General features: G+C 35.5%; 1 protein-coding gene across 3 annotated transcripts in view; it reads left to right on the top strand.

The window, feature by feature from the left end:
- Positions 1-14,023, top strand: part of LOC100889197 (cAMP-responsive element modulator) — a 31,135-nt gene that overhangs the window by 8,192 nt on the left and 8,920 nt on the right. For 2 of the 3 annotated variants that reach the window (XM_011674106.2, XM_003725354.3), the window contains exons 2-3: positions 4,390-4,473; positions 9,861-10,013. In XM_011674106.2, coding sequence (XP_011672408.1) covers positions 4,426-4,473; positions 9,861-10,013 — 201 coding nt within the window. In that variant the 5' untranslated portion in view covers positions 4,390-4,425. The remainder of the gene's footprint in view (positions 1-4,389; positions 4,474-9,860; positions 10,014-14,023) is intronic. The other variant, XM_011674107.2, reaches the window with a different exon arrangement.

Genomic DNA, 14,023 nt, shown 5'->3' with positions numbered 1-14,023 from the left:
GCATATTATGGTAGGTCCTCTAAAGAGAATAGACTCTCCCTCGTCTCAGGTTTTGACAAATTGACATTTTAGTCATTTTTGTGCGTTGGAACAAATGGGAAAGTTGTCTCTCATAGTGACATTACCGATTCAGCTAATTTGAAGTGGCAGTACGTTTAGTGATTGCAACTTTTGAAAATGCATTACTCTCTTTTTTTGGTCCTATTTCATTCAAACTCACCAGTCGAATGCTTCTCTAATTTTTCTGCTTTGTTCTAGAGCAACGTGCCATAAGGGTCGGATTTCATATTAAATAAATCTTGGGGCAGCAAACTCGGGGGGGGGGGGGGGGGGGGAGGGGGCGCAAGATATACAACATTATACCACTTTGGATTGTTGGGGATTAAACTTTAAATGGAAATGACTCTTTAGTCTGAGTTGGAGGAAATTTTCAATGTATTTTTCTCCCGGGGGGGGGGGGGGGGGGCATGCATGTGTGAACCTGTATTTTCACTCATACTTTAAACTCAGTGTCATAAAATTTAGGACATCATCCAATTGATTGAACTAACATTGTGTGCCTCTTTTTCTATGTTGAAAGTTTTTAGGTAAGAGATTTTTATGATGTCAAAAAAGGAGGGCAGCCTTGATATTGCGCTGGATTTGGCTTTGTGGGTATGTAAGATTAGGGAAACTTAAAAAATTGAGAAAATAGAAATAATATTTCCACAATTTTAAATGTCAACAAATGTAAAGTGAAAGGAGAAAGTCCTTATATTTTTGTTCTCCTTCAAATGGAAATGCCCTAGAACTTTGTCGGCTTTTGACCATCTGCCTTTTGAAGGAACCTGCAAAATAATCACAAAAAGGAGGCATATTTAGCGTATCACGTCACTTGGATTGCGTACTCAAAACCCAAGAACCCTCTGAACTCACAAAAGTGGTGTGCCACCGCACGTGGATTGCCATGAGTGCAAGACGACTCTCTGTTTTGAAGTAGTATCACAATGAAAAGGCACGTGGTTCGCCAACTGCGTGGCACTTGCCTCCCCCGCCTCCGTGATCACTCTTGTCTCTTTTTCTCTGCTCTGCTGCCGGCCGGCGCTCAATCTCTCTCTCTTGTACACCGTCAATCCTTTCCCCGCCGCTGTCATATTGACATCATTTCTTTGGAATTAGTACACAAGTGAGATGCTGGCGATGACACGGCGCTGCTCAAGATTATATTTCAGCACGTCAGCGGCAAATGAGGTAGGCATGCTTGTGTATTGCGATTGCAACTGCTGATTGTGGCTTTTCTGTGTGCCGTTGCCTAGGGCCCACTGGCGTTGACAGGGGTCTTATTCGGTCATAACTTCTGGCCACTATAGCCACTGGGCAGTTTCGTTAATTTTCTATTTGTATGCTTAATTTGGTTAAGTTAGAATGCTCAGTGGTAGTTGACCAGTACAATGTAGGATTATGTTTCACTATTGTTTTTTGTGCTTTGCTCCAAAAGAGTGCCCTCTTCAATACAATTTTTTTTTCAAAGTTTACATTTTGCTTATTGGACAAAACTTTGTACAAGTGTTTGATTGCACATGTATTCAAATGCACAATGAAATTTGTGACTAAAATCTTTAATTCCGTTATGCATGCAAGTGATGTTTAAAATTGATTTAAGTCTTTACTGGTAAAGTAAAAACTAGTTGGATTTATTCAAAGAAAAAATGGGAAGTGACTTATACCACAAGTAATTAACAAATTATATTTTTATTTGAAATTATAAATTGCGAGGTATATGTACTTCTGTGTGGATATTCTTCTCTTTTTTTTGGTGATGGATAGTTGACATTCTTTTTTACTGTTGCTTTGGAATTACCTGAGGAAAACTTGAATTGAAACTGAAGCAATAGAAGAAATGCATGTAATCAGAAAAAGGTGACCCCCAAGGAAAACTCTTTCTCACAAATCTTGATACCAAAGGGTTCATTGGAATGAGAACATTATTTGCCTCGGGCACATGTCTGAGGGTTTTTGTTGATTTGTTTTGTTGATTTGATAGTGTTCACCTCCAAAGTACGGGAGTAGAACAAAACCCAATAATTGTTTGCTTTGTTTTATGAATTTGAGAATTACATATTATGTTAACAATTATTGTATCGGGCCTTAAATTTCAATATTTTTAGGGCAAGGCCACTTTTCTGTAGGGCAAATTCCTATATTACAGCACAAACAGGAAGAATTGGAAAGGGCACAACAAATCTCCAAGGCCAATTGAGAGGGGCATTGAGGCCAATCAACAGGGCATCCACGGCCATGGCCTTGGATTAATTTAAGCCCTGTTGGATTTACTGGTCACTCATTTATTCATTATTGAAAAGAATATAAATGTACCAGTGGAACACGATATATAAATTATACATTATGGTTACTTTCCCTCTTTGGAATTTTACTCATTACCTTTATTCAAGCGTAAATTGAAGTGGTCAAAATTGTGTGAAATATGATCTTACTGTTTGGATGTTGGGGTATTATTTTCAACAATATTAGAATATATGACAATAAATGACCAAGTTCATTCAATTTGTGCTTCAGTAGAAGAGACATGGAGGGGGCTTAAAGAGATCAAGTATTAACGAGAGAGAGAAGAGAAAGAGGTGTATGGATTAGATGAAGGGTGTGAACATGTATTTCGGTCTACCATTGACATCGTTTTTGCAAAGATGAGAAGGTGATTCCACAATAGAAAAGGAGCTCCATTTTGAAATTTTCCAGCCACCCACTCGGTGTAGTTACAAAACAAATTTTAAAGTGTTTTCTTATTTAATTTTTTTTAATGTAATGCTTCCTGGGAGAAACTTCAATTAAATTATTTAAACATATTTGTGGCTTACACCCAGTAAATAAGATCGATTGATCGATCTGTATTGAAAAACATTTATAAAAGTTATTGTCCTATGGCAGACTAATGAATATTAATAAGTCAGATTGAATAAGGAGAGCTTGGGTACTGTATTTGTTTCTAGTTCATTGTGACTGTGCAATGGACCAATGATGGCTTGGTGGTAGAGTCGCTGCCCGGTAAGCAGTAGATGCAGGTTAAGTTCTGCTGGTTCCAAGATTTTTTCTGACTTGTCTTTCAACTTCAGATCAATCAATCAATCTTATTTACTGGGTGTAAGCCACAAATATGTTTAAATAATTGAAACTTGTTTTGTGGTTAATACTGGTCATGGTTTACCAGAAAGGAACAGTTTCAAAGTTCTTGTTCACATTTTTTTTTTGAATTATAGAAATAATAATAACTATTATTATTATTATTACTTTTATGATAAGTATTATTTATACTAATTATTGTTATTCTTATTATTATTATTATAGCTGGAAAGAATATACATGTAGATCAATTTCCAATCATTTTCCCCATACAGTGTAAATGATTAATCTCTCTAATCAACTATTGGCTTATGATTCTCTAATAAATACTACTAGTACCTTATGATTGCCATCTAGAGCAAAATTGTGATTTGTACTTTACAGGTAACGGTAATACGGTACAAAGTTTTGGTAGTCGGTCATGGATTTGGTTCAAATGAACATATTGGAAGCATACATGTATGCGATTCTACAATATTCAGAGATCGTTGTCGCGGTCGAATCGAGTCTTAAGTTATGAAATTGTAAATAATAAATTCTCAATGTTTTGTAGCTCCCTCTCAAGGTCAAGCTATTAGTTAAAGTATAAAACATTGTTTCTTGACTAAAATTGACTGATTAGCTATTCCCGTTTTGAAATTGTATGTAACAACTATATTCTGAGATTTTCATGGTTGCAGCTACATGTACCATTGTACGGCCGTGGGCGCTATATGAAATTTATCAAAATTTACCGAGAGCACCAGGAAATTTTGATATTCAATTTTTCTCAAAAGCAGAAGTGTTTCAGGGGCTAAATTTTCTAGTGCCTACAGCATCCAATTTCACTATCCACCCAATTTTCCAAATTTCCCAAATTTCCCAAAACTTAGCATTACCAAAATATGAATAAATTACAGTTCTTTTCTTTTTTGTATCATTTTTCAAATTTCAGCCAGCTTTATGCTTTTACACAAATATGGGGGAGAAGAGAGAGAGAGAGAAAGACAAAGAAATAATGAGATAGAGGCTTTAGAGAAAGGGAGAGAAAGAATAAAAGAAAGAAATGAAAAAAGAAAATATTGAGTTCCCAGCGCAGTGTATGTTAGTTTTGTTTTGTTTACAACTTTGTGGTGATGCTCACTATACAATTTAGTCAGGTACAGATTTTTTCTCAAAACATCAGCCATATTTATTTAAGTATAAAAAAATATGCTCATGGATCACTTTGTTAGTAATTATTTTATTTGCAAACAATAATTACTATCTTTCTCATGTGGTCTGTATTTTCAGGTAAATCCTACTGACTTGCGACGAGAGTCTGGTAAAATGGATGTCGGGGAGGACGGCAAAGCACAAGAGGAGAACGGCGGACAGGTAGAGTAGCTTTTGTTGGTTGCAGTGCATTGTCTCGGCCATTTGCTAGGAATTCCTTGCTGCTTAAAAGCTGTGTAGGAGTTGAAACGATAAAGTCATTTTGTACATTTCCCAGATAATGGGTACAAGATTAGTTTTTTACAAAGCATTTCTGCATAATGATAATAATAATATTCTGCTTTTATATAATGCTTAATACATCGATGATGTCTCTAAGCGCTTTACAGATATATTATTACCCCAATCATCGGATTAAGGCTTACTGGCACACAATATACCCACATTCTCCACTCCCTGGGGTGCATAATGCAATTCTTTTGAAGAATGTCCTTTATTGATGGAAACAAAATTGGACACAGGTTTATATTTCACTTTACTAGAGAAAGCACTTCACTTGTGAAAGATTCAGCTCTAGATACAAGTAGCTTTAAAAGAGCTCTTGACAACTGAAAAAATGGTGTCAGAGCTAAAATAATACAACAAAGAATTACATAAAAAAGGCAGCACCACAATTTCAAGTTTGTTGGCCAATCAAAAAGAACTCTCAGCAGGAAAATGCTGCACCCTAAAATGTTTTTTAGGGGGAAAGTCATAGGTGCAGGTGTATGGTTACTTAAGCACTTTCTTATTTGGACTCAGATTTGTTGGTTAAATGGGCTTCCCTTGTTAAAATTGTCATTATAGTTCTAAAAACATCTTATGTGGAAGTTGGGGGGGGGGGAGAAAACAAAAAAACTATTGGTAACCATACTTATTGAATAGAAATTTCATTTCACCAGGCTATTATTCATATTTTTCTGGTGGCTATTTTCTTCACTGACCAGTCATATCCACTGGTTTACTGCATGATACATTGTAAATGCATGAAGTTCAGAATTCATGAAAGCCATTTTTTATTTTTCACCCAAAATGCAAAGTAGTGTCCAAAAGACCAGACCCCGGATATGCTTAAAGATAAACTTGAGTTCTGGTAAAAAAAAAAAAAAATGAATTCTCACAGAATCACACAAAACTTACACTGAATGTTCAAGATTACAAATAAATGTCATGTGCCAAACAATTTTGGAAGAAAATGTATACTGGCTGAGTAATGAGCATAGAAAGATAGGAAAATCAGTTAGTACTATAGCCCCGACACTATTTGTGTAGTCCCATATACATCTTTCTGTGTACAGTGCTTGTTATTTTACCAAGACTGGGCCAAATTTATTATGATTTTGATGCCTCTAGACCCTTGCAGTGTACACCAGTACTTACAATGCTACATGGTTAACTTTTTTTTGATCCATTCCACACCTTTTCTTTCACAATGCAATTGCATTACCAGAACTCACCTTTATCTTTGATATCCAAACTGCATGCATCTACTAATTTTGAATACAATGGGAGAAAATGTTAATAGAACTACAAAATATATCATATTGTTGAATTATCAAATTGTTAGTCTTGGTTGAATTTCGATAGCCTTTGATTTTAATCTCATTAACGTATCAGTGTACCTGAATTTATCATAAAAATGAAGTTTCTGCAAGTATTTAAAAACATCTGTTTCTTGAACTGCATACCATACTCCCTTTTCCTTTTTTTTTTTTTGTTGTTGTTGATTTTTCTTTGTGTTTTGTTTTTTCTTATTTATGTGTTCCTTTTTTTCTCTCTTTCTTTCCCAGTTTTGTCTGTTCTTTCTTTGGCTTTTCAAAGACAGATCTATATTGAAATCATTATTTTTTCAATTTATGTTGATTGAACTTTCATTATTTAAAGAGAAAGAGAAATTTAGATCAAGTGTTTAAGCAATTCATAGTGACTTACTTCATGTAAGTTTCAGGCAATTTCTTTTAAATCAGGAGCACTGCTCAAAGGTATCTACACAAGACTACACTGTACACTCTTCTAAGAGCAGTCTGGATCTTGAGTCTTCGATGTATGCACGCTCACCTTTGTCGTTTCTGTACATCATGAAAGTTTCTTTCAATTTGAAATAGGATTTGGAACTCTATGATATTCTATCAAAGAACTCACTTTTCAAAAACATGGATTCAATTAAAAACAAGTAGCATGAAATGAGAAGTATGAAGTGTTCCCAAATAAAAGGAAAAAACTAGGTCAATGAAGCCACAAATAAGAAATTACTGCCCTAATTGTTTACAAAAATTAGACAGAGAGAAATTATATAACAAAAATGGAAAATAGGACTTGAACATTTTCAATATTGGCAACAAGTGGACAATAAAAAGTGACAATTGCTGCTTTCTTTACAAATGTTTTTTCCCAATCTCTATCTTAGATAAACATGTACATTTAAAGAACATGAATTTTATTTGATTTGTATAAAGTTACATGTACATGTAGCATGACTTGAAAGGTTGACCCTTTGAAGAAGAAAATCTGACCAATTAAGATCCGTTTTTTTCGACAAAAGGAAAATGGGCATTTAAACCATGCCTACTGGAATTACAAGGCTCCTTTGTTAAAGCATATAATTAGAGAATAGAGAATATTAGTCATTCGGTCAAACTTCTCAGTTGGCAATATGTTGGTAAAAAGAAGACAATCACTGTTTTCTTTTTTCTAACTCTGTGATATCATGTTGATATTCTTTTACAAACTACATGTATGCATGTCTATTTTATTAAGAACATGAACTAAGAAATTAAAAAGTATCAAACATGACTAGTATCAAGAGTTTCTAATTTAGAAATCAAATAAGCTCTTAAAGCCTGTCTGCACTAGTTTGGCCAGGAGGGATTAGACCTCCCTGCGGGGTCACTGACATGTGGTTATCTCATCAAATCAGCTCTCAATTAACATAAGAAAAAGGAGATCATGGGGGACCAACAGGTACCGCTAAGGTATTGTTTTCTATATAGAGGGTCAGGGAGCAAGTAGTGCAGTGGGCTTTAAAATCAAGTGTCTTGGTAGCAAATAACTGTATTTCTCAATCCTATACATGTAGGTGTACATGTACACTTGGTCTATAAATTGAGAATTGTTTGATATCTCACATGCTTTTCGTCTGGCAGAGGGGTGAATTGAAACTCTCAGGTGAGGGCTAGGGCAGGAAATAGGGGGGAGAAGTCAGGTGGACATTTCATTCTAATCTGGGCTCCCCAGGAAACGGCAACATGACTGATGTTTCTAGGGAAATACCGAATCGGAATGCACAGACGCCCGGGCAGACTGCTTGATTAAGACAAAAGAGCAGGAAAGGGGATGTTTTGGAAATGCTAAATTTAACTTGATAGACCTGTATCTCTACCGTAGAACATATTAATGTACAAAAGGAGGAAGACTCCCCATTATAGTCCTTTAGGAGGAAGCTTTTGCAAGAAGTTTTAAATTTATCCTTTTGAAGGAGATTCTAGTCTGTGCTGTGTCGAAGTCCTTTCATTTATTTATCTTTTTCTGTTTTCCTGACCCCAGCCATTTTATGCAGAAAATAAATGCATGTGAAAGAATAACTATGAAAGATGTAGGAGTTTTAATACTGCATGAGGAATATCTTTTTGAAAAACAACAAAAAATATGTATTTGTATTCACATAGCACAATCCTGGTGCAGGACATCTGGGTCTCCTGGATTTTCCTTGGTTTTTATGGCTAAAGTATATATGTACATGTTCATGTACTGGTTAACTGCTCTACTGCTGGTCCTATGTTTTCAGGGATGATCACCTTTTGTACTCTAGAATCTTATGGAATGGCTCTCTGGTGGACCTCAGTGAGATCTTCACCAGCCTTTTACTGTCTTAGTGCAATAGAGGGCTCTCTGCCCAAGATTGATGTCTGTACTGAAATATCCTATTAAACCTACATGTAACTCTTGCATGTACCCGGATGTCACAAATGTATGAAAAGCTATCATCTATTAGAGTTTGTGTGTATGAAATTTAGTTTTAGAAAACGCGACCCTATGACAATTCTATGCAGTACATTAAGATTATCAAGCTAAATTATGCATCAATAATGATAATAATATTCAGTTCAAATTCAAATTAGTAACATTCCCATACACCCCCTACATTTATAATGTACATGTAAGTACTTCAAAAATATTATTACCATATCTTTTGGCTAAAGAAGAGCCATATTGCCCACTCACAGAAAATCTTCAGATTACCATTTGCTAATAAAACTCAGTGTGAAAAGAGACTACTATAATACAGTTGTACCCGGTACATGAAAAGCCCTCTCTAGGTACACTTAAAACAAACAATATTACTGTTGCCAATCTGTTTCAACCTACTTCCACATTGTTAAGCAGCACATATTTTTCTTTGATATTGTACTGTGCCTCAGATTCATATTAATAAACACATATTATGAAAGATGGTTATCAGAAGTGAGGAATTGCACAGCTTTTTAACAATGTTGACAATTTATTTTTTCATATTTCTAATTTATTCTAGGTAGCCCATGCTATTCTTCTCATCTTTCAAATCTCGAACAATTATTGTTATCTGCATATATTTTCTACCTATCCAACCAGAAGTGATCGTAATCAACTCAAATGACAATACTCATGTAGATGCCGAGATTAAGAGAATAAATGTAGACATTGTACTATAAATACATGTACTATCTAGGGAATAGGAAAGGATATTTTTTAACCAAAAAAAAAAAGTTTACTCTGTTTTGAACATGGATCCAGATTTGCCTTTTCTTCACTTCCCCCTGTGAAACATGCAAAAGCCTCTTCAAAATGGTTTTGTTGACAAAGAAAAATTCAATTCTGTTAACATATTTCCTTGTAATTAATTAACTAAATATTTACCTACATATTCTGATAGTATCCAACCCTAAGATGTTTGATTTTTATTCTTTACATTATGATTCTAAGTCATAAATTTGTGTTGATCTGCACCAAGAACAGCCTTGTCAAATTCTGAACAAACAATTGTCACTGAAATTAAGGCTCTGAAATATGTCCTTGTAATTGACTAGAGATTAAAATAATACATGTAGATCTTTGAAATGCAGTTTCAACAATGGACAATCCCCTCCCTTCCCCCTGATAAGCCATTCTGATTCCCCGCAGAGTCATCCTGTTCTATAAACTTCTGTATTAGATGCCCCCTTTTGGAAAATCCTTGCCAATTTAAGGTTCCCTCAAATTAATTGTTAGGGGTATTAAAAAGGAGAAAAAAATAAGGGTAAGAACCCAACCCCTACCCCCAAAAAAAAGAAAGAAGAAACTTGAAAGAAAATTGAGGCCATGTAGAGCCCAAAGGGGGGGGGGGGGGAGTATTTGCACTATTGCACAACATCACCCCTAAATCGGGCAATATGGCCCAGAGCCCCCATTTGCTAAAATGAACACTAAATTTGGGTGATCAATCCACAGAAAGGTCTGATTGGTTTCACTCTTTGTTCCCCCTTGCCAAATTACAGGTGAACAACATCTCACCTATGCCGGTTTCCTTGTTGATGACTCCGCCCAACAACACCACGCCCCTCAATCAAGTGGTTCACGTCCAGTCTGTCATTCAAACTAACAACCAGCACTCCGTCATTCAGGCTACTCCTGTAGTTCAAGTTCAGCAGGTTGGCTGCCCCACTTTATAGTTAATTCGTATCTCCCCCCCCCCCCCCCACAAAAATGAATAAATAGATAGATTTCTACATGTAGGTAAATAAATAGTTTAATTAATTGAAATAAGAAAAAAAAGGGGGGAATATCTGGACCATAGTCTCGGGTAGTTAAATAGCATCATGATTCTTATTCTCCTGTTCCTAATACTGTTACATGTATGTAGTGACTGCGTCTTTGTCAGAATTATGTTATTGTTGTTTACATGTATTGTTTTGGGAAATCCCCATCATAAATTCACCTCAATCTACATGTACTCTTAGTTAACTGGTGTTATCGTCATCTCGTCTTCACTTTCCGTGATTGCTTTCAAATATACAATGCAGATGAGTATAGGCTCCAATACAGTACATCCATAGAAGTACTAAACTACATAGGAAAAGGGGAACCCTTTCTCTCTCTCTAATTAATTAACATCATCTTCATGAGAATAGAATGTTTAGCTATAGCCCCAAATGGGAAGAAAGGTTTCAATGTACATGTAGGGCATCAAAGATAATTTTATTAAAAATGTATTAACCAAATGGCTTTTTTATAGTAAAAGTTTTTGATAGATTGTGATCCTGTGATTGTGTAGGTCAAAGAATAAATAAATGAAATTTTGTGAATTGTTCTAGCATAACATTGCCTATAAAAGATGGTATCTTTAATAGTGACATAACTTTTCCTGTACAATTTGCTATAACATGTGACACATGGTCTGTAAGCATGACTGGGCCTAAAAAGACATCTTGCTCCCTAGTTTAGATGTTTGATATACATGTACATACAGTAGGTCCTTGTCTGCTTATTGTAGCCATAATCATACAATCTTTTTTGTTCGACAGTGCGTTATGGATGTTTGTCTGATCATGAGTTTGGTACAATGGTTAAAATTTCTTTATGGCCCTGATGGGTAGTGGGTCTCATTTTGATCTTCTATATTAACTTTAAAAGGTGGTTAGCTGTTGTCACTATGAACATGACTGACGGACAAAGAAAGAGGACAAAATATACAGTTCCTCATTCTACCCTGAACAATTGCTGTGGTAGACAAAGGAACATCCCTTCACTGCTATTATGTAAAAATGTGTAGAACAGTTAATATGCATGTGACACCTGTTCTACACATTTTTACATAATAGCAGTGAAGGGATGTTCCTTTGTCTACCACAGCAATTGTTCAAGGTAGATTGAGGAACTGTATATTTTGTCCTCTTTCTTTGTCCATCACTTTTCATGGTGTTTATAGCTGTTGTATTGATACCTACATGTATACAAAAGAAAGAACAGGATGTGCTATTAATTGGTGTCTCAAATTTTCGGACAGTTAGATATCACTTGACAGAAATATCCTACAGAGTTGTGATCCTTTTGTCACCATGGACAATACCTTGGGAAACAGAAGGCCTGTCTTCATCAGCTCGAGTTTGCCAAATAAACAGCTATTTTCAGACTATACCCCGAAGCTCGAAATCGCGTCTTCACCAGACCAATACGCTCGGGCATAAATCAGCCTGCTATTTCCCAAATAGCGGGATATTTTGGAAATAAGACCAGGATTTCTTGGGTCTTTTCTCGACCAAATATCATGCCAATTCCGACAGCGGGCTGATTAAGACACAAATTAATTGGCTAATTTGCAATTAGCTAGTTTAAATAGCAGGTTATTTGGCAAACTCGAGCTGATGAGGACAGGCCTAGAGTGCTTAAGGGATCGTTTAACAATGTTAAATCTGAGATACACGGCCCTACAGTACGTGTTATCAGTGTCTGTAATATGGTGTAATATTGAAGCCCTCAAAAAAATTGTGCTTCAAAATGATCAATAAGTGCCTCAAAAAAGTAAAAATCTTTGAGTGACTGGTTTTACCATACTCGTTTTCCCCAATAGACTGTAGTGTTATGAAAACCGTTTGCCAAACGGTTTTCAAAATTTGATATTTCAATCATAAATATCTTGATACCGTAATCAAACAGGCGATCGGCTTGTAAAAGTCATGGAATTCCTGACTGACCTAAAGGTTTATAATTATCATTGCAGCATGAGCTAAATCCAGGATTTTGTTTCAGAATCTGGTACAAAGTTACCGGATCCCTTTAAAAAGAGACTACAGGCTACAGTACTTTTCTCTGAATTGTCAACCTTTTGGACTTGACATTCATCCCCCCTTTTTTCATCAAGTTAGGAATTTCAAAAAGTGAGGAGTTATACCTCATTGCAAAGCTGAAAATCTCCTGTTTTAGAATGAGATCTACAAGTAAAACTTTTTTTTTTAAATTCTAGTGACTTTTTGGTGGTTTTGTGTCACTGGTTCACATTTTGCAGGATGTACAGTCAAACCTGTCTATAGCGACCGCCCAAGGGAAACACAAAAAGTGGCCTTTGTAGACAGGTTGACTTTGTAGACAGGTTCCTTTAGTACATGATTCAATGAGAAACTATTTTCAAGGGAAACTACAAATGTGGCCTTTGTAGACAGGTGGTCACTATAGCAGGTTTGACTGTATTTCATGAATGCATCTAGTGCATCAGATGCAAAAAACTTGCCGAAAAACATCATACCCTTGGGCATCGACAAGGAGAAGCGTCAATTTGAAATTTTGCGATATAGAACTGATATTAGAGGAAAACACAAAAACAATCAATTTGAAACGTAAGTAACGAGAAATGTGGTATTGAATGAACTACAATGTCAAAAGTGTCCTTGGAAGTTCTTGAATCTAAAGTAGATGTGGAAGTGCATGCAGATTTTTTTGCTTTGCTGCTGTTGATGATGTTTTGTTGTTATTGCTCAAGCTTTTCTAAATGAGAATCAGCGTAGCTTTTTGGTTGTTGTTTGATCTTTGAAGCGTTTTGATGTTGTTTGTTTGAGCGATAGAAGAAGAGATTATAATATAATTGATAAATCCAATGTATCCTTTGATTGCTAACTGGAAAAATGTAATACAAAATTTCCATCGGTTTTTAATTTTTAGATTGTTGCCAACTTCAAGATGTTAATGTGTATTTTCCTTTTCACAATTCCTAGCAACAAAACTGGATAATATTGACTGGAATGGTTACTCTTTCTGCTTGTATGCATCATACATTTCATAGGGTCCTGAAATCAAAGATTTTGACCGCAAGTGGGACAAGTCTGAATGCGTGGCTCAAAGAAAGAAAGAGTTTTTTAAACAGATATATATTGAGGGAGCATGTATGATCCAGTTCCTTGCAGGTCGCTCATTTTGTTTACATACAATATACATGTACATATGCAATAGGCATATGCACACTTAAATGCATGTAATGCACACAAAGTACTCTCCATACTTCTTTCTCCTATTGAAACGAAGACATACATGTACGTGTATCAGGCCTGATAAAAACCCGATTTAAATCGGTTTCCCGATTTTTTTTATTTTTCCCGATTTTTTCCCGATTTTTTTTTTCTTCCCGATTTAAAAAAAAAAAAAAAAAAAAAAAGATTTTTTTTTTTTTTTTTTTTTTTTACCAGATTTTTTTTTTCTTCCCTTTTTTATCCTGATTTTCCTGATTCCCCCCTTATTTTCTCTATTCTTCCCTATTTTGCCCTATTTTTTTCTCCCAATTTTCTTCCTCGAAAGGGGGGAATGTTGTTAGATGCCGTTTTTTCCCCGCGAATCGCCTTTTTTTTTTTTTACTCAAGGGGGGCGTGGTTGAGGGGAAAACAAAAAACCTATTTTTTTTTTAGTGCTCACTATCACCCCTGGTGTATCATGGATATGAGTTTAAAACATAGGCAAAGTTAAAGTGTAAAGCATATAACTTTGGGTTTGGGGAAATGTTTTCTTTGTTTGTTGGAATCAGAGGAATAAAGTTGTTTACACGTAAATGTATATTGTCAGTGCAACAAGTGGAAGATATCTATATCACAATATCAAACCTGCAACGGCCTTATAAAGTACTTGTACTGTATAGAGCAACAACAAAAATGACGGGTAATTCAAGGTGCACTTGGTT

The sequence above is a fragment of the Strongylocentrotus purpuratus genome, unplaced genomic scaffold (assembly GCF_000002235.5).
Source record: "Strongylocentrotus purpuratus isolate Spur 01 unplaced genomic scaffold, Spur_5.0 spur5_scaffold_19, whole genome shotgun sequence".
Lineage (NCBI taxonomy): Eukaryota > Metazoa > Echinodermata > Echinoidea > Camarodonta > Strongylocentrotidae > Strongylocentrotus > Strongylocentrotus purpuratus.
Note: the sequence above shows the minus strand (reverse complement) of the source record. Positions and strands in the feature narration are given on the sequence as shown.